This window comes from Sarcophilus harrisii, chromosome X, assembly GCF_902635505.1.
Source record: "Sarcophilus harrisii chromosome X, mSarHar1.11, whole genome shotgun sequence".
NCBI lineage: Eukaryota > Metazoa > Chordata > Mammalia > Dasyuromorphia > Dasyuridae > Sarcophilus > Sarcophilus harrisii.
This window is the reverse complement of record NC_045432.1, coordinates 1842069-1868744: the sequence shown is the minus strand read 5'-3', so window position 1 is coordinate 1868744 and position 26676 is coordinate 1842069. Positions and strand designations below refer to the sequence as shown.

Here is a 26676-nt window from a genome sequence, read left to right as displayed (position 1 = left end):
CCACAGGGATTTTCCATTAAAAGAAGTCACTATATTGTGTCACAGATTTTTTTCTAGAAAAATGATGTAAAATCAAAATAAACTGATTCACATTATAAATAACTTCAAGAGAAGAAAATAAACATACAATAATAGGAAGTTTTACAAGCAAACTTAAACAAAGAGCAATTAATTCTAATAATCCAGAACCTGAAACAAGATGCACCAAATTCTGTCTATGGAGAATCAAATAAAGCCACATTTTCAATTTCCAGAAAGATGCAAATTGATCATTGTAAAATGGTCCAGGAAAAAGAAAAACAAAACAAAACAAATATTGCCAAATCTAAGTAAGAAAAGACGAAAAATACAGCATTAAAAATAAAAGAAAAATTTTTAGAAAAATGTAAAAAGGACTTATGTTTACTAATTAATTAAAGTAAATGATAATAACTGAAAAATAAAAGTAAAGCCATGTTTTTAAAAGGAGAAATATTTATATTAGGAGCTGGAGCTAACTGGACTCTGTTGTACTTTTTGAAAGTGAGACCCAACTACCAAACAACTGGAAGGAATGAGGATAATTAGACAAATAGTATGTGAGTCATTGAGCTGAAAGGACAAAACCTACTGATGTAAAGATTCTTGAGGCAACATTGAGACTCCAGGATTGGATGTTACCATAGAAACTGAGCCCAGTTTTCTCTTCACAATTTCCCCTAACCTCTTCTCACTCTGTCTTCTTTTTCTATGATTCCTTCAAAATTTCTTCCCCCGTTTCCTCATTTTCTCCTCTCCCTTTCCTGTCTCTTACCTTCTCTTCCTATTTCCCCCTTTTCCCTTTTCATCATTTCTCCTTTTTTTTTTAATTTTGGCATTATAATAGTACTGTGTCATTTTAAAATTTTAGTCAAAATCATCATTGATTAATGTGGATTTGCACATATTTAACCCATATCCAGTTATTTCTTGTCAAGGGAGAAAAGAATAGAGGAGAGAAGGAGAAAAATTTGTTCACAGCATTGAATGTTGAACATTATCATTATATGTATTTGGAAAAATAAAATACTATAACAATAAAATGCAATTTACTTTTTAAAAGCATCATTGAACATTTTCTCCAAATATTCAAAGAATTGCTAAATTTATTTTTGTATTATTTCTTTTCATCACAAACACAACTGACCTAGGCAGTACATTTGCCTTTTCTTCAACTTTCCATGCTTTTGAAAGCTGCCAAATTTTATTTTTCTAAAGCATGCCTGATCAACAGCTGTAGCAGTAATAGTAGTGGTAGTAATTATAATGGTAATGGTGGTAGTAATGGTAGAGATAGTGGTAACTAACGGTGGTAGTAGTAGTAGTAATAGTAATAAGAGTGGTGGTTGTAGAAGTGGTGAGGGAGAAGTAAGTGGTGGTGGAGATGGTAGCAAAAAAGGAGGAGGTGGTGGTGGTGGATGTGGTGGTAGTGATAGAGGGGGTAGTGGTGGGGCTGTAGTAGTAGTATTAGTAGCAGTAATAAAGAAACCTCAAAATTTACACATTGCTTGGAGCAGAGCACCAACCCCCCTAAGGTTATTCTTTTACCATAATAAGGCCTTACCTACCCATCATTAATTTGTTAACTTAAAATCAATTATTAACAGAACATGGAATGGATTAATATATAATATTATTATTAATTATATTAATATATCATGTTATGCATTATGACTATTTTAGTATCATATTATCTATTATGATAGATTATTTAATGATATTTCAATAATTATTCTATAATGTATAATATAATTATTATGTATTATGCAATTATCATGTGTTATGTTATATAATATAAAAGCAAAATTGCATTTTATATATCTATATATGTATATACATATACATATATATATATAATTAAATGATCTTGATCTGTTTTCCAGGATAGTTGTTTTTACTGTAAAAATTGATTCCTTTCTTTTTCAGACTCAGTTTCACTTTAATGAGTTTGATAAGTCATGGAATTATAAGCTCAAATTCAAAACTTCACAGCACATTTATGAAGTCAAAGTTTTTGTCATTAGCCAGTGGAAGAGTCAACATTTGAAATCTTAACTAGTGACTAGTATTTACCAGTTGGTGAGGAGACCAATAAAAAAAATTAACTTCCAATCTGAGCAAGAAGTTTAAATTTTTTTTGTACTGCTTTTCACTGTGTTTTGTGAATAACCATTATCAATGCACATTGATTACAAAAGCATATTTCAAACTGTCCAGTATTGAACCAAATATTATCAACCCCTTTTTCAGATGAAAATATAAAATTATACATTTATCATATTACTTTGGACATCCTTTCAGATATTTAATCGCAAATGATTTTATATTCAATAAAATGGGAGGAAATGTTTTATGAATTCTTGTACCTGAGTAAGTGCACAAGGTCTTGCTGGCTTCCTTTTTTGATCTCAACACATAAATGGAAAACAAATCTTTTACTTGTTTTATTGGTTGTACTTAAACAAAATTCTTATAAATTCATGAACATTACAAGTGCATGGAATTTTCATTAATTGCAGGCAAAGTAAAACCTCCTGTTTTATACTCTGGATCTTTCGGGGCAAAGGCCATTATTGGAATTTTCCTCAGTCCTTAGGGAATCAATTTTAAAGAATACTTTGAGGTAAGGTTTAAAGTACGCTAAGGTGACACTGTTGTGCTTCTGTAGTTGTTGAAAGGGGTTCCCAGAAAAACAACAGCAAGAAGGAGCCACTGTCTGAATTTATGCTTTTGGTTCAGGATGTTTGTAGTGTTGGGGTGGGTAGGTAATTAGTGTGCGTGTGCACGCACTTGCGCGCAGTAGGAAATGGCTGGTGAGCCTTTTTCCTTTTGATTTTCTCCCCTGTACCTGACTCTTGATAGTGTTGGGACACCTCCTCGGGGCAAGGCCAGAGGTTGTTCAGTGCGGCGCTGGGCCATCTCCTGGCTACTGGTGAAAATGGGAGAGAGTGGGTCGCACTCTAGCCTCCTTGGTCCAGGTTCCTCCATGTAGCACGGAGGCGTCAGTGCCAGACCTCACGGGAGTTTGGGTGCCAGTCCTTTAAGCGATCCATCAGAAGGCGTTGTGTGTACCGCGCGTTAGCCGCTGGGGATATAAGCACGGTAACAGAGGCAATACTTTCAATGGCGATTAGGTTTTAAGTGAGGAGACAAGGGAGGGAGGGCGGACAGGAGCGCGCACGCATGTGTGTGCGATGTGCAGTTGCTATCCAAAAGAAAACCGGAAGCGTATTTGAGGAAGTTTTCGAGGGAGAGCTCTCTCTGGTCGTTGGGAGCATTAGGAAAGGTTGGTACAATAGATGGCTGGTAGCAAGTATTTAATGAATCTTCCCGCTCCCTTCGACGGTATATTGTTTGGCCGAGAGGAAGTTCTGATTATGTGGGGTTTTCTAGGTTTTACCATTGTTTGCGGTTTGGGGCCTTGGCGGGATTTTTGATGTGTTTCTAAGACTGGCCCACGTAAAATGTTGTTGTGTTAAGACGTTATCTGAGAACTTGCCAGGAAAAGTAAACTAAACGCGATAACAGTTGTGTTTTGCAGTTCTTTTCATCATTTGTGTTTTAATAGAGTTAGTGTGAGGGTTGGAGCGAGCCTTAGGCTTTGAATCACATTCTGGCGCGCCGTTGATGTTCTCACAAAAAGTACTAGTATGCAGGAAAGGGATTTTAATGGCGCCTATGGGACAAACATGTAGAAATGTTTTGGTTTCCTCTTAAATTTGCCTCAATAATTATGCCATTTGTCTTTATGCACGTTTTATATTTTAGAAAATATGTAAAAATGGTGGCGCAGTCACGGACAGTTACCTCCGCTCACCTCTTGGTGGCGCTAGGCATTTCCGAGTTTTCATTGCTTCCGTGTGCAGTTCTCTTTCCGTTACTGAGGTGACGGAATAGGCAGGGCGGGACCACAGACCTCCACGGGGAATCAGCTGTTGCTGAAGATACCATACTAAGACGGAAGAAGGGCAAAAGGCAGCAGTGGGACGTGAGAGTCGGAACTTTTCAGGGAAGGGATAGAATTTAAAACAGAAACAACCCTTCTCCCCTCCCCTGTCATTCGACCCTGGCGAAAAAGAATAGTAAAGGCGATAAAAATCCCCTCCCCCAGTTACGTAGATACCCACAAGCATGGGAGCTTCAGAATGTCTAAAAACCTTCGTATAGATTACAAGATTATAAACGGGGAATTATCTTCATTTTTCAAGTAGCTTCAACTCAAACTACTCAGTTCGGTGTAACTCCGAGGTAAGCTTCTGTTGGCAAACGTTAAACAACTGTCTTCTAAATTACTTCCCTGTTCAGTAACGCCAAGTTATCTTTATGCGATTATCATCATTCTTGATTTCCTTTACTTTCTCAAGTAATGGAACCAAGATTAAGAGCCAGACTCAACAGTCAGTGAAAATCAAGAAACACCCCCAACTCCAAACTCCAAACTGCCCTATCCCCGATGGACATTAGAATTTATGAGCCAAATTAAAACCGACCAAACAAACAAAAAACTAAGCTAAACTGACCTTTGCAAAAATGTCCACATAGGAGGAACAAAATGCAAAGGTGAACCAAAAGGGCTAGCCAAGGCTGCCTTGTAAAGTCTCAGTACAGAATTATCGCATTCTATACAATTCAGAACTATGATTCAGTGCCCCATTACCCTAGATTTCTTAAACGAAATAGCCTTCCAGTAAGACACCATTAAGAGAGACTGGATTCTGCTCCTTCACTTAAGCATAACTATCTTTTCCCTGCTTTTACACCTCCTGTTTTTGCAGCTCAGAAATGACGTCCATTCCTGTATACTGCCTATGTCAGTCACCTTATGATGCAAATCACTTCATGATTGAATGTGATCTTTGTCAGCAATGGTTTCATGGCAGGTGAGAACACAAATGCAGACCCCATCCATTATAGATCTCCATGTTAGGGGTTGAGGAAGTTGAAAATACAACTTGCTTTAAAAAAAAAGGTGCACATCCCAAATCTCTTTGCACAAGCCTGCTTCCTTTAGCATAGTGTTCCCTTAAGAAAACTCCCTGGACTCTGAGCTATGGCGGCAGTACAGATAGAGCAGGGAAGAGTACTGGAACTACGTGTAAAATTCTGACTAAGAAGCTTATTGCCTGTGTCCTCCCACTACTCATTAGCACACTTTGGCCTTCTGGTTATCCAGCACATCTCCCATCCCTGTCCTTTTTGCACCGGGCAAGTACCAAGCCTGAACCATACTTGCTTCCCACCTCTACTTCCTGGGACTTCTGGTTTATTTCAGATTTCAGCTTGTGTTGCTCTTTCTAACCAAAGCCCATCCTGATCTTCCTTCACCAGTTTGTTCCCCTGTCTCCAAACTACCTCCTCTCCCCCCATTACCAATTGAATTAATATATTACATATGAACTTACCATATTGTTGTTCTTTTTCCCAGTTGTGTTGGTGTAGAAGAGGAGAAAGCAATAGACATTGATGTCTACCACTGCCCCAAATGTGAAATCCTACACGGGCCTTCCATTAGTGAGTAAAGTCCCATTCCTATGGAAAAGCCCTTAGCAAATATTAACACTCTATAAGCACTAATTGTTGTCTGATGTTAACTCTTCTGAGTCGCTGTTCTGAGAAAACTTTAGGGGAAGAAAGGGAGTAATTGAATATGCTTAGAGAAGTTAGAGGAAGGGGAGGTTTTGGATTCTGGGCCAAGGATTGAGGGGCCATTTTTTTAAATGACTTAAAAACCTGACACTACACACTTTTACTAAAGTGGAACTCAGTTTCCATAGACAAAAATTGCTCCTTGGGAAAGTGTAGAATACTTTGGAGAACACAGTCTACAAGTTTTGGGAGGAAAGAAAGCATCCATCCTTTCCTTGATAAGAAACAAGAACCTCATTGGCTACTAATCTGTAAGGACCCATCTGACTTACAACAGGCTCTGGGAAATAAGAAATAAGCAAATGATGGGTGATCACAGCATGTTAATTTGTCCATACCTGTGTCTTTATCCTCACATTGTTTTCTGCCTCAGTGAAAAAGTGCCGCAGGACCCAGGCACAGAAGCTGATTGGGAAGAAAGCAGCAGGAAAGACAGGACAGACTGGGAGCCCAGAGTTCACCCAGGAACGTCGGCAAAGGAGAGTAAATAGGTGATAGCCACATTTCTTTGACTTGAAAAAGGGAATATGTGTATGTGGGTACATAGCTGTATACATATGTGCGTTTGTGTGTAGATCTCAATTTCATGCAAATTATGTGAGGTCATCCTTGAATGATTCAGAAAGGGCACTAATGTGTGCTTGGACAGCTTTTGCTTGCCAGTGAAGTTGTACCTAGGAAACCAAGGTTTCAATTATTAGAACTCATATGGAAACTCATAACTTTATAAGATCATGTATTTAGAACTGGAAGGAAACTTAGAGAGGTCATCCATTTCTCCCTCTATTTATGGACAAAGAGACTTGCCCATAGTCATTAATTTCAGAAGTATGATTTCAACACCAAATCCTGCAAGGATGAATGTCAATAACTCTTTTTTTAAATTTTTGTTTTTAGAGTGAGAAAGACCAGAATTTACGTGTTTTATTTTATTTTTAAATTAATAATAACTTTTTATTGATAGAACTCCATGCCAGGGTAATGTTTTACAACATTATCCCTTGCACTCACTTCTGTTCCGACTTTTCCTTCTCTCCCTCCACCCCTCCCCAGATGGCAAGCAGTCCAATATATGTTGAATATGTCACAGTATATCCTAGATACAATCTATGTGTGCAGAACCAAACAGTTCTCTTGTTGCACAGGGAGAATTGGATTCAGAAGGTAAAAATAACCTGGAAGAGAAACAAAAATGTAAACAGTTTACATTCATTTCCCAGTGTTCTTTCTTTGGGTGTAGCTGCTTCTGTCCATCGTTGATCAATTGAAACTGAGTTAGGTCTCTTTGTCAAAGAAATCCACTTCCATCACAATACATCCTCATACTGTATCGTGGTTGAGGTATGTAATGATCTCCTGGTTCTGCTCATTTCACTTAGCATCAGTTCCTGTCAGTCTCTCAAGCCTCTCTGTATTCCTCCTGCTGGTCATTTCTTACAGAACAATAATATTCCATCACATTCATATGCCACAATTTACCCAACCATTCTCCCATTGATGGGCATCCATTCATTTTCCAGTTTCTAGCCACTACAAACAGGGCCGCCACAAACATTTTGGCACATACAGGGCCCTTTTCCTTCTTTAGTATCTCTTTGGGATATAAGCCCAGTAGTAGCACTGCTGGGTCAAAGGGCATGACACAGTTTGATAACTTTTGGGCATAATTCCAGATTGCTCTCCAGAATGGATGGATTCGTTCACAACTCCACCAACAATGCCTCAGTGTCCCAGTTTTCCCGCAGCCCCTCCAACATTCATCATTATTTTTTCCTGTCATCTTTTAGCCAATCTGACAGGTGTGTAGTGGTATCTCAGAGTTGTCTTAATTTGCATTTCTCTGATTAATAGTGATTTGGAACACTCTTTCATATAAGTGGTAATAGTTTTAATTTCATCATCTGAAAATTGTCTGATAACTCTTTTTATTAAAAAAACAAAACAAAACAAAACACTACTGAAAATTTTTTAAAAACCAACTTGAAACTGCAGGGATATCCACCAATTGTAGAACTGGTAAACAAATCCTGGTCTATGATTGTGGTGAAATAGTCCTGTGCTGATATGATGAAATGATGAGCTGGTTGATTCTATAAAAACATGGAATGTTTAGAAAGGATTGAACATATTTAACCTATATCAGATTACTTGCTGCCATGGGGAGCATGCTCCCAGAGAGAGAGGGAGTGAGGGAGAAAAAAATGGAGCACAAAGTCTTGTACAAATGAAGGTTGAATGCTGTCTTTATATATATTTGGAATGACACAGTACTATTGGGAAGTCGGATTTGAATTTGGTCCTTTGACCTAAAACAAAAATGTAATATCTTTTCTGTTTTAAAATCTCTTTATGCCATCATCAACTGAGTACTTATTTTGTTTCCCAGTCACATGTGAAACTTTTGAGTTCCAGATTCACTCCCTGCTTCCCTCTCTCACCCTCTCAGCAAAAAGGCTAGCAATTTGATGTCTTGTATTTGTGCAATCATGCAAAGCATGTCCATAATAGTTATGTCCTGAAAAAACATAGACCCCTTCAGAAAAAACCTCCAAAAGGAAAACAGGAAAAATTAAGTTTTTTTAAAAATATGCTTTAGTCTGCGGCTAGATATCATCAGTTCCCTCTCTGGGGATGGATATCATTTTTCATCACAAGGCCTTCAGGGATGTCCTGATTAATTGTATTACTGAAAATAGCCAAGTCAAATAGCCAAGTCATTCATATTGGATCACTTTACAATATTGCTGTAATTTTGTACACAGGCCATCTTTCTTTGCACCGCTCATAGAAGTCTTTCCAGGCTTTTCTGACAGCATCCTGCTCATCAGGCTTTATACCACAATAGTATCCCTCATAATCACATATTACAATTTTCCCCAGCCCTCTCCCAGTTGATGGGCATCTCCTCAAATTCCCAATCTTTGCCACCAGAAAAGAGCTGCTCTAGATATTTTTGTACATATAGGTCATGTTCCTTAAAAAAAAAAAAAAACTTTTGAGCTACAGACCCAGTGGTAATATTGCTGGGTCACGTTTCATAGCCCTTTGGACACACTTCCAAATTGCTCTACAAAGGGTTGGATCAATCAGTTCATGACTTCACCAATGGTGCATTAAATTCTCATTTCCCTCCAGTTCTCCAACATTTGTCATTTTCCTCTTCTGTCCTGTTAGCTGATCTCATGGGTATCTCAGAACCGTTTTAATTTGTGTTTCTCTGCAGTCAATAGTAAGAGCATTTTTTAGATGGTGGGAGTTAGCTCTGATTACCTATCTTTTGAGCATTTCTTAGTTGAGGAATGGTTATAAACTTGACTCTGTTTCCTATGTGTTTGACAAATGAGGCTTTTATCAGAGAAACTGGCATCATTTCCCGCTCCCTCCCCACCCCCGCCCCAGACATTTACTATTGCTAACTATATGCTGCTCCATCCCATTCTACCTCCACCTCCTTTATTCTGTTTGCTCCTTTTACCCTGTCCCTCCTCATAAGTCTTTTGCTTCTTCTTGCCCAATCATCCATCCCTTCTATCATCCCGCTCCCCATTCTCGTCCCTTACCCTCCTACTTTCCTGTACCTTAAGATGGATTTCTTATACTGAACTGAGTGCTATGTTACTCCCTCTGTGAACCAGTTTTAAAAAGTAAGGTTCACACCCTTCTCACCCACCTCCCTCCTCTTCCCTTCACTGGAAAAGCTTTTTCTTGCCCTTTTTAACGTGAGCTAATTTGTCCCATGCCCCTCTCCCTTTTTCAAAGTGTAGTCCTCTTTTTCTTTAGCTTTATATTTTTAGATATCAAACCTTCATATTCAGCTCATAACATAAGCCCTGTCTACATATCTCTATGCCTTTCTATCATCTATCCATCATCTCTCCTATGTGTATACCCTTTCTAACTGCCTTATTGTGACAAAGTTCTGAGTTACAAGTAAGATGAACTTCCATGCAGATGAATGTAGTGTAATCTTATTGAAGTCTCTCAAGATTTCCTTCTATTGTTTAAATTTTTATGCTTCTCTTGTATTTGAAATTCAGAATGTTCAGCTCTGCTCTTTTTATCAAGAATGTCTCCAAGCCCCTATTTCATTGAATGTCCACCCTCCCAAGGACTATATTCCGTTTTCCTGGGTAGGTATACTCAGTTGTGGTGGTGGCAGTCCTCGCTCCTTTGCTCCGCAGAATATCATATTCCAACCTCTCCAATTCTGTAATGTTTCAGAAGCTGCTAAATATCCTGCTGGAGCTTCTTGAATTGTTTCTTTCTGGCTGCTTACCATATTTTCTCCTTGACTTGGGAACTCTGGGATTTGGCTCTGATATTCCTGGGACTTTTCCTTGTGGGGTCTCTTTCAGGAGGTGATGGATGGAGTTTTTCCATTTCTCTTGTACCTTCTGATTCTAGAATATTAGGATAGTTTTCCTTGATTCTTTCCTGAAAGATGGTGTCCAGGCTCTTTGCTTTGATCATGGCTTCCAGGAAGTCCAGTAATTTTAAAATGTTTTCTCCCAGACCTATTTTCCCAGGTCACATTAGCTTCTATTTTTTCTTCATTCCTTTTGGCTTTGACTCATTGTTCCTTGAGGTCTGTTATTAGCTTCCATTTTCTCCATTCTAATTTGCAAGCAGTTATTGCCCTCTATAGTTATTTTTGTACCTTTTCTTCCAATGGGGTGAGTGTGTCATTGGGGTGATTCTTGTCATCACTGACTCTTTGCACCTCCTTTACGGTTTTTGGCCTGGTCTGTTTTTTTCAGTCTGTTGTTTTGTTGTTTTCTTCAGTAGACTGTGGGGTGTGTGTGTTTTCTCCTTTCCCAAACTGCTGACTCATTTTCATGATTCTCTTGCATCCCTCTCATTTCTTTTCCCCAATTTTCCCTCTGCCACACTTCAGTACTTTCATGATTTCCACAATCCCTTTTGAGCTCTCTGTGGTCTGAGGTCAATTTGTATTTTGGGGAAATGTTGAATGAAGGAACTTTGACTATTGTTTTTTGACTTTTCTGAGTGTGTGTGCTTTGATTTTCCCTGTCACCATAGTAACTTTGTAGGGACAGACTCTTTTCTGTTCTTTGCTTGTTTCCCTGCCTAATACTTGGCTTTTAACCCTTTGTAAAAGCAAGGTTCTGCTTCCATGGAGGAGGGTGCATTTGGGCTTCTGGGATCGTGTGTAGCTGTTTACAGAGGTCCTCCTATGGAACCTATTAAGTTTTCAGAAGAACTCTTTCCTGCCCTGGGACTGTGACCCAAGTCCCCACCCCAACTGGGGCTGCAAGCTCTTGTGTGCTATAGGACTCCTCCTCAGCCTGGCAGTGTGGCCCAGGACCACAACCTAGCTGTGAGGAGGGGCCAAGCCACAGAGTCCTGCACCTGTGTAATCTCCTGCTGGCCAGTGGTCTGGCCCCTTATCATCTGTGGCCTGACAGCTCCTGAAGGAGCTGTTGCTCCCAAACCTGCTGCTGAAGGGCCAGCTTTGTTCTGGCCTGGCCTGCGCCGGGCTTACTAGCTAGGTGACTTAACCCCACTTGTCTCACCAAAACCTAAATCCCAAGCAGACAAAAAATCCCAACTATTGCCGGTCAGAGATAGTTTTGTCGCATTCAAAACAAAGACACTTCCATGGTTACTCTTGATCCCTTTCACAGAAGACAATCACAACTGGCAAATCCCAAGCAAGTCCCATTTATCCCAGAAGAGAAGACAGGAATTGGGCTTAAACCCATGTATTACATAATACACAATATAATACCACAATATTTCACATATAAAACAATATCACAATATTATGTACATATACATAGAGAAAAAACCTAAGAGTTAAGAACATTTATGTTTCTAAACATTTTCATTAACAAAGAAACAAAAAAAAATCAGTTAATCAATCCAATCCAACAAAAAAAATCAATTGAAAACTCTTGAAAACCCCTAACTTGAAACCTCCAACCAAATCACAGAGTAGATTTTGTGAAGTTTAAAGGTGTAAGAAAATTGAAAACAAAAATATTACTGACTTGATAAAATAGAAAATAGTTTTTAAATGTCAGCTGTAACAGAGAAAAGCTAATCTGGTTTTTAAAAACACAGAGGAAAAACATATCAAAAAATGAAAAAAAGAGCAGTATTTAAAATAATTGCAAGGGAATTAAGCAAATTATGAGAAGCGTTTTTGCTCTGTTCTATGGTTTTAAAAACACATACACACACACACACACACACACGCACCACACACACACAACACCGTTATGACTTAAAGGAAAAAGATGGATGTTCATAAAAACCCAACGGAATATCCAAATTAAAAGTATTTAAACAATCCAATCTTGGTAAAAGAAATTGAGTTCCTGTGGAAACAAAAACTCTAGGGCTGGGTGGAATTACAAGTTAAGTCTGTCATGCACTCAAAGAATTATTCATTCCAATGCTACATAAACTGTTATGATCAGAAAATAAGGCACATTGTCAAACTCCAGATATAATGTAAAACTCTTCTGGATAGCTGTATGGGGCAGGGAGACAAAGGAAAAAAATACACATCAATATCTCTTAACGATCACTGATGCCCAAAATCTAAATATTGTTTATACAGGTAAACTATAGTGATCCATGATGATTACAAATACCTTTAGTATCAGAAATAATGGAAATCATGAGATTACAGTAATAGGTACGAGTAGGAGGAGACTTTTGACAAAATCCATTTTGTACTAAAAACTCTAGGACTCAAAGTGATACATAGATCATTTCTTAGTATAGGAAGGAGAGTATCTCTAAATCAAAGGCAAATGCTGTGTGTGATAAATGTTAGAGCCCTTTCAAAAAGTTTAGAGCAAAGTAACAATGTGTACTATCGCCATTACTATTAACACACTAGAAATGCTAGCACATCACAACAAAACTGAAAAAGAAAATTGTGGGATTAAATATATGCCAAGAAAAAGGAAACTTGTAATCTTTGCAGATACCTTGATGAGATGGTTAAAGGATCCTAGAGAGTCAACTGAAAATAAATGGAAGTCATGAATACATTTAGCAGAGTTAGGAAGATATAGCCAATTCAAAATCACACATTGCTATGATAACCAACAACAGCCAGCAGAGAGAAGTAAGAGAAAAATCCAAACAAAATAACTACAGAAGCTCTGCATAGTTTGGGACTTTGAATCAACGAAAATGCTTGATGTGCAATAAACAATAACACTGTTTGTGAGGCATAAAAAGACCTAAACAAGTGGAGAAATGTTAATTGCTTTATGGTGGGTAGGGTCAATCATAATAAAAATGACCTCTAAATTAATTTGAATTCAGCACTGTATCAGGGAAGCATCCAGAAAAGTATTTCGTAAAGTAAGTAAACATTTCACTTGGAGTAACAAAACATCAGAGGTACAAGATGAAGCAAGAAGCGTGTTGATTGAATCAAGCAGTAATCATTCATAGATTTGATAAAGGTTAAAACAAAGAAAACAAATGGGAGAGAAGAGAGAAGGGAAGGAGGGAGAGAGAGAAATGAGTTAGGAATTAAGGAGGGCGAGAGGAGGGAAGTGCAGAAAGTAGAGAGAGAGGAAGGAATGAGGAAAATGGGGAGAGAGAGAGGAGAGAGAGAGAGAAGAAGAGAGAGAAAAGGAGGGAGAAGAGATGGGGAGAGACAGAGAATGAGAAAAAAGAGGAGAAAGAGAGACAGGAACTAGGAGAGAGGGGGGATTAAAGGAGAGAGAAAGGAAAGAGAGGGAGAGAGAGAGAGAAGGAGAGAGAGAGGAGAGCAAGAGCAGGAAAGAGAGAGAGGAAGGAGGGAGAGAAAGAGAAGGAAGCAGGAAACAGAAGGAGAGAGATACAGGGACAGAAAGAAAGAGAGGAACAGAAGAACAGAAGGAGGAAGGAAAGGAGGGAGCGGATGGAGGAAAAAGAAAGAGGCACAAAGTGAGAGAGAAGGACAGAGGGAGAGGAGGGAGGAAGGAAGGAGAGAGAAGAGAGAGAGAGAGACAGAGAGAGAGAGGGAGACAGAGAGAGAGACAGAGAGAAGAGAGAGATTGTTCAGTAGAACAACATAGAGAAGGAAGCAAACAAAACTAGAAGTATTATTCCCAAGTTCCAAATGGATATGTAATCTAGGTATTTAAAAGAAAAGTATCACATCACAAACAAATGACAAAAATCAGGAATAAAGGAGAGATGGATAGGAAAAGAGCTCATGACTAAAAACATGAGAGAGAAAATCACACCAGATAAAATGGACAGTTTTGATTATGTAAAATTAGAGGATTTACACAAATAATTCTAATGTAATAAAAATTGAAGGGTAAAGAGGTAATACAATCTTAGTAAATTATGTAGAGCATTGGAAGAAGGAATTCCTGAGTTTAAGTGTGACCTGGAAAACTTGTTGTGAGTCAGGAAAGTCATTAAACCTTCATCTACCTCAGTTTCCTCATCTCCAAAATAAGAATACCAATGGCGCTCCCATTTTGGAGTTGTTGTGAGGTCAAAATGAGACAATATCTGTCGAGGGCGTTGCAAAACTTAAAATGCTACATAAATCCCATCTATGGTGATTCAAATGGATTCAAATTTAGAAGATCCGCAGTTCCTTTCCCTTTTTGGTTTGGGATGTCTTTGGGATATAGACCCAGCAGTGGTATTGCTGGATCAAAGGATATGCATAGCTTTTATAGCCCTTTAGGCAGAGTTCCAAAAATAGCTGTCCAGAATAGTTGGGTCAGTTCCCAACTCCACCTGTTGGTTATGCACTAATGTCCCAGTTTTTCCACAGCCTCATCAACATCCAACATTTTCCTTTTTGGTCTTATAAGCCAATGTGATTAGGTGTGAGGTAGTATCTCAGAGTTTTAAAATTTAACTTTAAATTTTAAACTCCACTAATCTGTAGTGATTTAGAATGGTTTTCATAGGACACTATAGCTTTGATTTCTTTATCTGAAAATCCATATCCTTTGACCTGTTCATATCCTTTGACCATTTGTCACCTGGGGAATAATGTGTATTTTTGTAAATTAGACTCAGTTCTGTATACAGTTGAGAAATGAGGCCTTTATCAGAAGCACATGTTGCAATTCCTCTCCCCACCCTCTCTTTATTTTCCTTATAATTTTGGTGGCATTGGTTTTGTTGTGCAAAAACATTGTAATTTTATGTAATCCAAATGGCCTCTTTTACATTTTGTAATGCTTTGCATCTCTTTTTTTTTTTGGTGCTGAATGCCTCCCTTTATTCATAAATCTTAAACTATTTCATGCTCTCTTAACTTGCTGATGGTATTTTACTCTTTACATGTACATCAGTTCCCCATTTTAACCTATACTTTGTTTCTGCCATACTGCTTTCCAGTTTTCTCAGCAGTTTTTGTCAAATAATGAGTTTTGGTTCCAAAAGCTTGACAAGGACCTTTGGATTTATCATATACTGGATTACGTTGATCATGTACTGCAATGTAATTTGTACCCAATCTATTCTACTGACCCACTGCTCTATTTCTTAACCACTCCCACATTATTTTGGCAATTACTGCTTTTTAGTACAATTTGAAATCTGGTATGGAATTCATAGGATGACAGATTTATAAAAGGAGGGACACAAAAGGGCAAAGAATTAGATCTTCTTTTAGGGTTTCAGAAACTAAGAGTCAGAGAGAGCTGGTGACATGCCCAGGGTCCCAGAGCTAAATAAGTGTTTCCAGTGGGATTTGAACCTAGATCGCCCTGATTTTTATATCCAATAATATTCAATTTCTTACTACATGTTACCTCTTGCACAGCAAATAATCTCTGTGCTGCACAAAACCTTGCAAAATTGGAGACAAAAGCATGTTTTTAATGGTGCTAATAACCTAACCACAAATAAACAGACAAGGAAAACTACAGCAGAATCACTGGTGAATATTGATGTAATGATATTACATAAAATATTAGAAAAGGAGACTTAGTAATTTGTTACTGACCATTTTCCTTGTGACCAGATTGAATTATTGTGGTGAACATAAGGTAGATTCCAAAATCTTACCATTTATGTAGAACAAAATAACAAAAATGAAATATTTTAGTGAAAAATTGCAAAAATTGCTTACTTATATTTAGAGTACAGAAGAAATAGGAATCAAAGGCCTTTCTTTAAAGAATGAAGAATTAAATTTTGTTGTAGTAGAAAAGAAGAAAATGCCTCCCCTCATCTTCCCTTGCTTCCCCCAGTAAAATTAGAAGTGATGCAAGAAGGTCCTGTCTGTTTGGTAGAGTTTGAGAATTTATTTTAAGTAAAGAAATAAGAACAATAATATAGTTTACTTGGAGAACCCTAGATCGCAAGCAAAAACAATAGATGTACCTAAAGAGTGTTTGCAGAGTAGCACCCTATAAAATAAATGAATAAAAACATATATTTCTGTATATATTCCTCTTTCAAAGCACCAAGAAGGTGAGTGATCTTCCCAGACCTAGGAACTCCAAGGCCAAAAGAGGGTACAAACCAAGACCAAAAAGCCCCCAACCCTCAGCCTAAGCAAAGATCAACAAGGAGCTTGACGCTGGCTCTAAGGAAGAGCTAAAGGTTGAAGAAACTCTGCAGAAGAAGACCGGAGAAGCAAGAAAATGTTACCACGTATGTCTTCCTCTCCTTCTCCTTTTTCATATGTCTCCTGGTTCTCTCAGGCTCTAGCCATAACTGGAGGGGTTCACATAGGACCTTTAGACTAAGGACTAGTGCCTTTGCCTAGAAGAAGATAAATTTGCTGAATTTCCAAGACAACCAGACCCTGCTGGTTTTTCCCTTCCTGGGTAGGTTGCATCCCACTTTCAGAGCATTAATAGTAGTCCCTGAGGTAGGTCTACTGTATTCAGATTTGCTGAGGCTTAAGTGAGAAAATATGTGCCAAACATTTGGCAAACTTTAAAAGGAAAAAAAGAAAGTCACATGTCTCCTTGTTAATGTTTGTCCAGGCCTGTGATTTCTTATGAGGAAGAGGAAATTCCTCTACCAATGCAGATTTACATCTTGGAAACTTAGAGGCTAAGAGGGTTGCAGAGAAGTTAGGGTTAGGGTTGGGCAGGACTTTAAACCCAGTATCCGGCAGGACACAAACCCAGGTCTTCTAGTGGCTCTGAAGCTGGCTGGATACTTTTCTATGATACTGAACTGTTTATTTGATCATCGTCATGATCATCATCCTTTTAGAATTTCACCAGAAGTTGCTTCCAGCCAGTCCTTGTTCTGACCCAAACAGAATCCAGGAACCAGGAGAGGTGGAATTTGAAACTGAGGTAAGGGAAAGGAAAAACACCCACTAGGTACCAGCTGCTGTGTGAAGCAAGTTTGTTGTTGTTGTTGTTGTTGTTTTTACTAATATTATCTTGTTTGAGTAGGGCTCCGTTACTCCTGACTTCAGAGCCATGTCATTGTTTACTTGCCATGAGACTAGTAAGGCTAAGAGTCAGGTTAAGCGAAGGTGAGGATAATCTGTTACTTGTCTTTACTTGTTAAAGAAAATAACCTAAATGAGAAAACCTACATTAAGTACTTTGCAGCCTTTAAATGAATATACAAATGTCAGATTTTATTGATTTTTGTCTAAACCTAAGATTGCTTCTGAGAAAACTCATCAGAGTTGGCCCTCAGTTTCTAAATCTTGGGTACTATCATTCCGTGGTACATCCTATGTATGGTCCTGACCACATGAGAAGCAGGTGTGATCCTCATCAGTCTAGTTAAAAAGCTCAACCTACAAACAGTTTTGAATAGCTACCATTCCGAGGACTGATCAAGCTACCTACCTAGGTCAGACAGATGACAAACTCGGCTGTAGAAAGAGACATATCTTTAGACGTGACCGTGCAAAAATTTGTTTTGCCCAGTTTTGTTTGTCACTCCATTTTTCCCCCTACTTTTGTTTTCCAGGGATGGGGAACCAGATAAATTGGAGAACAAACAAACAAACCCCTCTTTAACTGGAAACTGTTAAATGGCCTTACATATAAATATTTAAATGCTTAGGGAAAAAGCTGATTCTGTATTCAGCATTCATTTTCACAGTTTACAAACAGAAATAAATATCCCTTGGCCCAAGCACTGCTTTTACATTCAGAGGGCTTGGGTGTCAATTCTTGTTTTACCTGTATTTTTATGTGAATTTGGGAAAGAGATTTAACCATTTCTATGTAAAATGAGGTTGGGGTGACCACTTAAGGGGTCTTTCAGATCCTACCCTTTATGATTCTAAGTGTCTACTATGTGCAAGGTAGATCCTGGCCCCAAGAAGAGAAGTGGTACAGGACCAACTTTCACAGGGGGTCGGAGGGGAGGAAGAGGAAGTATAACTTTTATTGAGAAAATAAGAAAGTTTTGTGGTTTAAAGACAGGTAGGAGCAGTGCCAAAGAAGAGATCTGTTTCAAGGGGGAGGAGAAAATTTAGATGAAGCTAGAGCCGGTTTCAGATAAGTTTCATCTGGAAAGAAGGGGCTTCCACAGACAGAGATGGAAAAGATTAAATACACTGTGGAAATAGAGAATCGATTAGGGTTGGAGACAGAACAGCAGGATCAGGAGCAACACATAGTTTTCCGGTTTGACTGGAATGGAGACTTGGAAGGTACCTAGTGGCTAACTGGTACCTTTAACTATTAGTCCAATTAGTTTTAAAGGTTTTCAGATCTTTAAAATGTACACTGAACTTTTGCATGGCACGAATAGTTAGAACATTTTCCTTTCATCAGTGTACATTTTGCTTTGTTACCTCTCTCACCTGTTGTTGCTAGGGTCAAGCAAAATTAGTCCAATTGTTTCCCATGACACTTCTTGAGAAACTTAAAGATAACAGTTGTATGTACTCTGTCTCTTTACACACAGTTTCCATGAACCATCTCCAACCTATGTATCCTCAGTTCCTCCAAACAGTCTTCATAAAGTCCTTGAATACCTTCCCCATAGTGCTTTTCTTTGGACATACATCAGTTTGTGAAAGGCCCTTGAGGAAGCACAATCAGTGAATTTACTCTCTCTCTCTCTCTCTCCCCTAGGAAAATTATACAGCAGAAAAGAAAGTAGAGGAAAGAGTGGAAGGTGAGGCAGAATCCCTGTTGGAGCTAGAGGGATTTTTATCTACTAAAAGCTAGCAAACTGCTTGAAGAACCTGACTGTGTAGGTCACAAGTGAGTACCTACCTCTGCTTTTCACTTCTCTGTAAGTTGGGAGAACAGGACCGAGGATGGTGAGGATTGTGGAGTTAGTGAAGCCTGTTGTCCGGTCTTGTCTTGTGACAAATCACTTGTCTTCTCAATAGGGCTCAGGTCTCTTTTCAAAACTATAAATTGCAGAACACATACAATTTGGTACTAGTTCCCAGCTTCTTCACTGGGATTAGAGCTATCAGTGAAACTGCAGGTCTGGTCCCTGCCCCAGTCCCACCCCAATAAAAATTCTGTTCCTGTCCAGCCAAGAATCAGTAAGTATTTCCATGAGGTTCAGAATAGGGGTTATTTTGGTCTTAGGTATTATTTTCCATTGTCAGGGACCTTAGCAATTTTGTTTGTGTATATAGTGTACCAGTCACTAAGATTACACAAGTAATAAGGTGAAATCTAAATCGATCCTGACTGGACTTTAAGATTCAGCATTCATGTGAACTGAGAAGGGAAATGTGGCCAGGAGAAATTATTTTATTGGCTTGCTGAAGTGTAGGCCCTTGATTTATATTGGAGAAGGACTGGAGAAACGTGAGTATGGTGGGCAGCAGTAGATGAGTTGCCCATCCTACTCTGCCATCCAACCCTTGCTACAAGATAGATATACTCTTGAGGAAAAGTGAGTAACACTGTATTCACTGGTCTTTTAAAAATTCTTTGATGGCCAAGCAAAAACAGCTGCTTATTAAGTACCTGCTATGGATCAATCACTGTTCAAAGAATAAAAAAGCAAACGATAAAGTAAAATGAAAGAGTTCCTGTTCTGAAAGAGGCTTATATTCTGTCCGCTGAAGACAACGTATGTGGGTTGAAATTTAGTAGATAAGATTTGGGATCTCACTACATTCTTGTAAGTTACCCAAACTCAGGCTGCCATTGTAATTAATGTTAACCTCCCAAACATTATAGTGAACTAGCAGGATATTGCAGATTTATCTTCATAAAGGAAATTTCATTATTTAGCTCTGGTAATTAGCCTAATTCACCAGGTACTAATTCTTTAATGAAGCACAAAAAAATCCTTTCCTGGAGTCCTAAAACAAACTTTTCTATATGTAAGTAAATATATATTTTAACATGGAACTGAATTGAATTGAATTAAGTGAAATGGAATTAAATTTAAAGTGAATGAAAACATACAATGTTTTTTAACAAATGGAATCAATCCTAAATGTGACATATATCATTATTTGCAACATTCTGGTTATGACCAGAATCACAACTGAAATTACCCTCAAGCGACCCTGAAATTTATAGTGTAATAGTAGTTGATCCTAGTTCATTTGTTGGGAAACTCATTCTTACCTATTCATTGCACATGTGAATGCAAACTTCGTAAGAATCTTAAGTTCTGTTCTGTTCAGTTACCTCTTTTTTTGCCTCTCTTCAGCAATCACAAGAAAAAATAAATCAAAACATTCCCAAAAGACTACAACAGTAGTCAGTCCCTCAGAGAATTCTTGTAACATGTTCTATATGGGTTCCCCCTTACAGCACCATAGTTAAGCTATTTCCATCAAGATATTTCTCAACATGCTCTTCCAGTCCTCACATATTCTTCATGGATGCTTAAGGATCACAATTTAAAAAAAAAAATCATTCCTTCTCGCTGATTCTCCATCCCAATCAGAACCAGCTTCTTTCCATCAGCAAACAGCTTTGTTTTAAAAATGGGATAACTTTTGCCTTTCTTGGTGGTGTCCAATTGCTAAAGCATTCATTCACGGTGCCATGAACTGACCAGAAGCACTTAGCTTTCTGTCTCTCATTTAGTGAGTGGCACTTGGGTCATATTTTGAAAGAAGGGAGGGACATTCTGTGAGGAAGAACTGAGACAGAAGCATATTCCAAGCATGGGAGATGGTGCAAAAGCATAGAAATGGGAGGTGTCAGGAACAGAAAAAGCCAGTTTTAGCTGGGGTGTAGTACACCATACACCAAAACAGAGATAACTCGGAAGATCTTTGACCACCGTGCAGATTTCTGGAAGGCAATTTGGAGCTATCCCTTAAAAGTCACTAACCAACAAACACATTGAACTTGCCCTACTGAAAGAGGTACAGCTTTTAAGAGAAATAGTGCAGTAATCCTGAGGTCTCCCGCCCTTAGAGTGCTATCGTTCCAACAATCTGTCTGTCAATGATTCTAAAGTCTTCTGGCCTTAGGATGGTCCTACACGCATTGCTGACTGTCAGATGGGACCATCTGCTGGGCAGGGATAACCAGATTCCCCAAGACAATGATGAATAGACCACTCCTCAGCTCTACCTGTGGGCCATAAAATTAGCCTATCTGGGACATGAAGCACTGGACAAATTTGTCTCCTTGCTTGTGGTTCTTTGCTAAATTCTTTTGGAACTTAGCCCACTTGGCGTTAAAATTACAATATCCGTTGCCCCTTGACTTGGAGATGGCTTTGAGCCTGCAAATTCTTTTGAGATACCTTACAACACCGGTCTTCAACCCCAACTTTTTGGGGTCTCCCTTTTTAAACGTACCTCAACATCATGACCAGATATGATTGTAGAAAAGTGCTGATGAAACAGAATACCCACCGTCTCAAAGAGAGATGATGCACTCAGCATAAAGGGAAAACTCTGACATATTTGGGAAATAGGCAACAAGAAAATTTGATTTTCTTTACATATGTGGGATGACACATATGTTTTCTTTTTTCTCTTTTCTTTTTCATCTCTTTCAGTTTGGGTGGGGCCTCAGGAAATAGGAAACAAAATGACAGTTAATTGAAGAAAAAGCTCAACAGGGAGTTTCTATTTGTTCCTGCAGGCAATGGAGACCCCTGGAGTATATTGCACAGGAGAGATCAGGCCTGCATATAGTGGAAAATACTTTGGAGGCTGTAGGGAAATAGAGTCCCTTGAAGCCAATTAGGAAGCTACTGCAATAGGCCCTGAACTCAAGTGGTGAATTAGGTTCCACCCTGGCCAAAATTTATCTTTGAATTACTGCCACCCCTTAGCTTCTTCAGGAAGTCCCACTTCCCTAGCACTACTTAGCACTAGCACTACTGTGCTAACTAGGTACGTTACAAATTCATGTTGTCCATTGTCAACTAGGCAGTTGTTTTACTCCTTCCTCATTGATTTCCATTTCATTCTCCATAAAAGCTTATTTTGTCTCTTCAAGATTCCACCTCCTCCTGCTCCTTCTTCTTCTGGCTGAGCTCCATGCCTCTGGCTTTTCTGGGAAAAGTGGGGCAATTCAAAGTGATATTCCTCTTTGCATCCAATTTCTTCATCTCAAAATTCTCTGGTATCATCACCAGAAGGCCAGCCATTGTACAGATTTCACCCTTAGTCATTCCCACTGCCTTCAATTTTGATCCATTTTCTACTAGAGGCCCTGTCTCTGCTGCTTTCAACTATGCCCAAAGCCATCTCAAAAGCAAAACCAAATAAAAGCAAACCTTCCCTGATCCTACAGATCCAGCTGTCATCTGCTATCTTTTCTGTCCCCAACCAGATTGCTTGAGAAAGCTGTCTTCACTTGGGGCTTACACTTTCTTTCCGTCTCATTCTGAACTCTGTCTTTAGACTTTTACCTAATTCTTCAGTTGAAAATGTTCTATTCAAAGGCACAAATGATTCCTTAAAGTCGTTAAATGAAACTCAAATGAGCCTTCGTTCTCACAGGGAGGGCAGCAAGTACATGTAAAATACCTGCAGCGTAAACATCAAATTACTCAATACTGATGAATCTAAAATGGCACAGAGCAAATTACCAGTAGGGAGCAGAAAGATGGGGGCAGCTGGATGATGCTGTAGATAGAGCCCCAGCCCTGGGGTCCAGAGGCCCTGAGTTCAAATCTGGCCTCAGACACTTAACACTTACAAGCTGTGTAAACTTGGGCAAGTCACATAATGAATATTGCTTTGCCAAAAAAAAAAAAAAAAAAAAAAAAAACGAGAGAGAGGGGAGGAGAGAGAGAGAGGGAGGGAGATAGGAAGGGAAGGAGAAAGGAAGGAAGGAAAGGGAGGGAGGGAGGGAGGGAGGAAGGGAAAAAGGAAGGGAGGCAGGGAGGGAGGCAGGGAGGGAAGGAAAAGGAAGGGAGGAAGGGAGGGAAGGAAGGAAGGAAGGAGGGAAGGAACAAAGGAAGGAAGGAGGGAAGGAAGAAATGAACAAAGGAAAATGGTTCATGTAGAAGATGATGCCTAATTTACTTCTGAAGAGAAAGAGGGTGTTATAGGGTAGAAACTAAGAGAGTTCTTATCTCAGGCCATAAGGACAGCCTGTGCAATGACTTGGAGCTATAGGATTTCACCCATGAGGGTCAGAGAAATGTCAGTGTGGCTAAATGGCAAAGTATGGGAGGGCAATAATGTTCAATAATACTAGACAGCTATTTTGGGACAGACTGGGAACAGATTGTGTAGGACTTTTAAGATTGAGAATATCAGTGTGACCTTTTGGAAACAAGGGAGGAGAAAGAAGGAAATAAACATTTAAGATAGGGGGGATTCAGCACTTTGCTTGCAGATCTCATTTATCCATACAAGCCTGAAAAGTGGGTGTTGTTATTACTCCCATTTTACAGGTCAGGAAGTTCAGGCAAACCAAAGTCAGATGATTTTCCCAGAGTCTCATAGCTAGAACATGGCTGGGGCCAGATTGACTTCTTGAATCTTCTTGACTCCAGGTCCAGTGTTCTACCCACTGTGTGCCATCTGTAAATCAACAAGAAAGGGGTGAGGCACCAGAGGAGAATTTTAGAAAAATTAGAGATGATGGATCTCTGGAGATTCATGAAGGGAAATAGAAAAGAGGATACATATTTCTCAGCATTTCTCAAAGGCAACTTTATGTAAATTGTTCATGAATTAGGATATACATATTTACAGGTAAATGTAGAAAGTTGGACACATTAAACATATCCTTTAGTGATCACAATGTACAGGGATTATATTCAGTTTAAAGGACACAAAAATTTTGAGATTAAATAGATTAATTCATGCTAAAGGATTGGGCTGTCAATGAGCATTTTATAGAAACAGAAGAAAATGTCATCAGAGAAACTACAACAGTGAAAAAGTTATCTTAACATTTAGGATGCAACCACAGTATCCTTAGCTTGGAAAATTTATCTCCCTATAAGCACTTTCATCAACAAAAGGGACAAAGAACAGGTCAGTGAACTGGGCATACAACTGAGTAAGTGTTAGAAGCACCAAATCACCTGACCTAAGTCAATGTCAAAATAGCTCCCTGCTAGTAAGATCCCAATTATTGAGCCATTTTTGGGAAAACTAAATCTTAAAAAATAGAGAAGTCAAATGACAATAAGAAGAAGAAAACCAATTTGCCACTATCAAAAATGGGGGGAAAAAAGGAGCACTCAAAAGAAAAAAAAAAAATAAAACTAAAGCTAATTTTTCCAAATTCATTTGTGTACATACACATGTCTGTATATGTATGTGATATACATATATATGTGAGTGCATATAGACGTGTGTATCTGTATGTGTCTATGTGTATACTCACAAACAACATACACACAAGGTACATGGAAAAAATTTTCCACTACATGATTTCTTAAAATATAATAGTGTTCCATCCATTTCTCAAGTGATGGGCTTCTTTCTGTTTCCCATTCTTTACAATGAAAACAGGTATAAATATATTTTTTCATGTGGGCCCTTTTTCTTCTATTTTTGATCTCTACAGTTGGTAACAAGTATTACTAGAGCAAAGGGCTGGCAGGGTTCAATTATGTGGGCTTCTAGTTCTGAGCCGTTTTCTACAATGCCTGGATTAGCTCATAGCTCCCCTGCTGTAAATTAGTAATGTACCTTTTTTCCCACAACCCTTCCAGTGTATCTTTTTCTGTTTGTTTGTTTGTTTTTGATCCCCTTTGCCAGTCTTGTTTTCAATTTCCTGATTCTCTTAACATTCTAGTTTTGTTTGCACAAAACCTTTCAAGTTTTATGTGGACTTCTTTATCTCAACAATAAGTGTTTTTTTTTTTTTTTATTTAATAGCCTTTTATTTACAGGATATATACATGGGTAACTTTACAGCATTAACAACTGCCAAACCTCTTGTTCCAATTTTTCACCTCTTACCCCCACCCCTCCCTAGATGGCAGGATGACCAGTAGATGTTAAATATATTAAAATATAAATTAGATACACAATAAGTATACATGACCAAAACTTTATTTTGCTGTAGAAAAAGAATCAGACTCTGAAATATTGTACAATTAGCTTGTGAAGGAAATCAAAATGCAGGTGTGCATAAATATAGGGATTGGGAATTCAATGTAATGGTTTTAGTCATCTCCCAGAGTTCTTTTTCTGGGCGTAGCTAGTTAAGTTCATTACTGCTCCATTAGAAATGATTTGGTTGATCTCGTTGCTGAGGATGGCCTGATCCATCAGAACTGGTCATCATATAGTATTGTTGTTGAAGTATATAATGATCTCCTGGTCCTGCTCATAAGTGTTGTTTTTGAAAATCAAAAGGAAAACCATATTAGCCATTATCAAAAATGGAAAAGGGGAATCCACAGCAAATATAGAAATTGGGCAATTGTTTCAAACTTTTTCACATACATGTGCATACACACACACACACACACAGACACGTCAATCAAATTGATGAGGTATGTGATATAGTTATCTACAAAATGTAAAGAATTAGAAAAGAAGATTTAAGATCTCTGTCCTGGGGAGAACTGAATGGGTGTATAAATAAATTGTAACAAACATTCAAAGAATCAACTGATTGCCCGATTTGTGTAAATCGTGTAATGATGCTACCTATTAAAATGGGTGTAGCTAGACAGGGTTTGGAAAAAGTTGTTAGATTTGCCACTGGCATGGTTGTGCTTCTCTGAGTTATCCTTTTCTGTCTTTGACAGCAAAACTCCTGTGTCCCCCAATACAATGGAGGCAGTCCAGGGGTTGCTGCTCCTGGCCAACCCAGCCTGTGTCATCCTCGTCCCCAGCTTCCAGTGTTCAGGCCTGGTGGGCATCAGGGGACTCCAGTGGCAGTAGTGCCCCCTAAGAAGAAGGGTAGTGACCCCAGGCCAGGCAAGGGACTAGGAAGAGGAAGGCTGTCAAACAACTGGCCAATGACAGCACCGAGAGTCAAGGAGGAGAGGTCAAAACACATAAGGTGGAGAACGTGAGAAACCACTTCAAGGAGACCCTGGAAAACAGCTTCAAGGAGAACGTGGAAAACAGCGTCAAGGATAAGGAATATAGTAAGGAATGCGTCCTTTACCCTCATCCAGGGCAGGCAGTCTCCAGGCCGTCAGAAAAAGCGACACAAGAGCTCTCCAGGTCCGATGCTCCCAGGCACTGCTCGTGTCCCACCCATGGCAGAGCCCTCTGGGCTGTCTGGGTCTGAGCAGCCACAGTTGGGCACCGTAACTGGAGACTCTAACCTAGGGATGTCCTTCGGGTCCTCTTCAAAGGACGACCACAAGCCTGTTCTTGCCAAGTTCTTCCTCTCCCTTTACTGAGGCCTGCTACCTAGTCCAGTGCTATTTCAAGTCACCTTATTTGAACTGACAAGACTTTGTTTTCCTTTAGATGGGAAAACATGGGTAGGTCCATCAGTTAAAGATGCAGTTTTAGACTCGAACCCATTCTTTGTCAGTTTTCCAGTCAGCAGCTGCAATGAGGTTTGGCAGCACTACTACACCCTTTCTTGTGCGCTTCCCAGCTAGACAAGCCTGTGCTGGTATCTCTGAGAGTGATTTGTGGGTCTGTAGGATTTTTCTGCTGGCATAGGTTCTGTTTTGGTAAATACACAAACACACACACATATTTGTGTGTCTATTTGTGTGCATTTTAAGATTTGGAAATTG

The 26676-nt window shown here is 38.9% G+C and overlaps 1 protein-coding gene and 1 long non-coding RNA gene across 2 annotated transcripts; both read left to right on the top strand.

The window, feature by feature from the left end:
- The first annotated feature begins 1402 nt into the window (after window positions 1-1402).
- LOC116420289 (histone lysine demethylase PHF8-like) lies at window positions 1403-16170 on the top strand. The gene is made up of 5 exons (XM_031944700.1): window positions 1403-1473; window positions 4794-4898; window positions 5444-5529; window positions 6038-6155; window positions 16077-16170. The coding sequence occupies exons 1-5, from the start codon at window positions 1403-1405 to the stop codon at window positions 16168-16170; spliced, it is 474 nt and encodes a 157-aa protein (XP_031800560.1).
- Window positions 16171-16243: 73 nt separating this feature from the next.
- LOC116420346 lies at window positions 16244-18737 on the top strand. The gene is made up of 3 exons (XR_004230642.1): window positions 16244-16269; window positions 16843-16928; window positions 18681-18737. It is a non-coding gene; the product is annotated as an uncharacterized LOC116420346 (long non-coding RNA).
- Window positions 18738-26676: the final 7939 nt, after the last annotated feature.

Coding starts and splice junctions, on each gene's coding strand:
- LOC116420289 (XM_031944700.1), top strand. CDS start 1,403: ATGGTAGCAAAAAAGGAGGAGGTGGTGGTGGTGGATGTGGTGGTAGTG. Junction 1,474..4,793: donor GAGGGGGTAGTGGTGGGGCT/GTAGTAGTAGTA, acceptor CTGTTTTTGCAG/CTCAGAAATGACGTCCATTC. Junction 6,156..16,076: donor CGGCAAAGGAGAGTAAATAG/GTGATAGCCACA, acceptor CCTCTTTCAAAG/CACCAAGAAGGTGAGTGATC.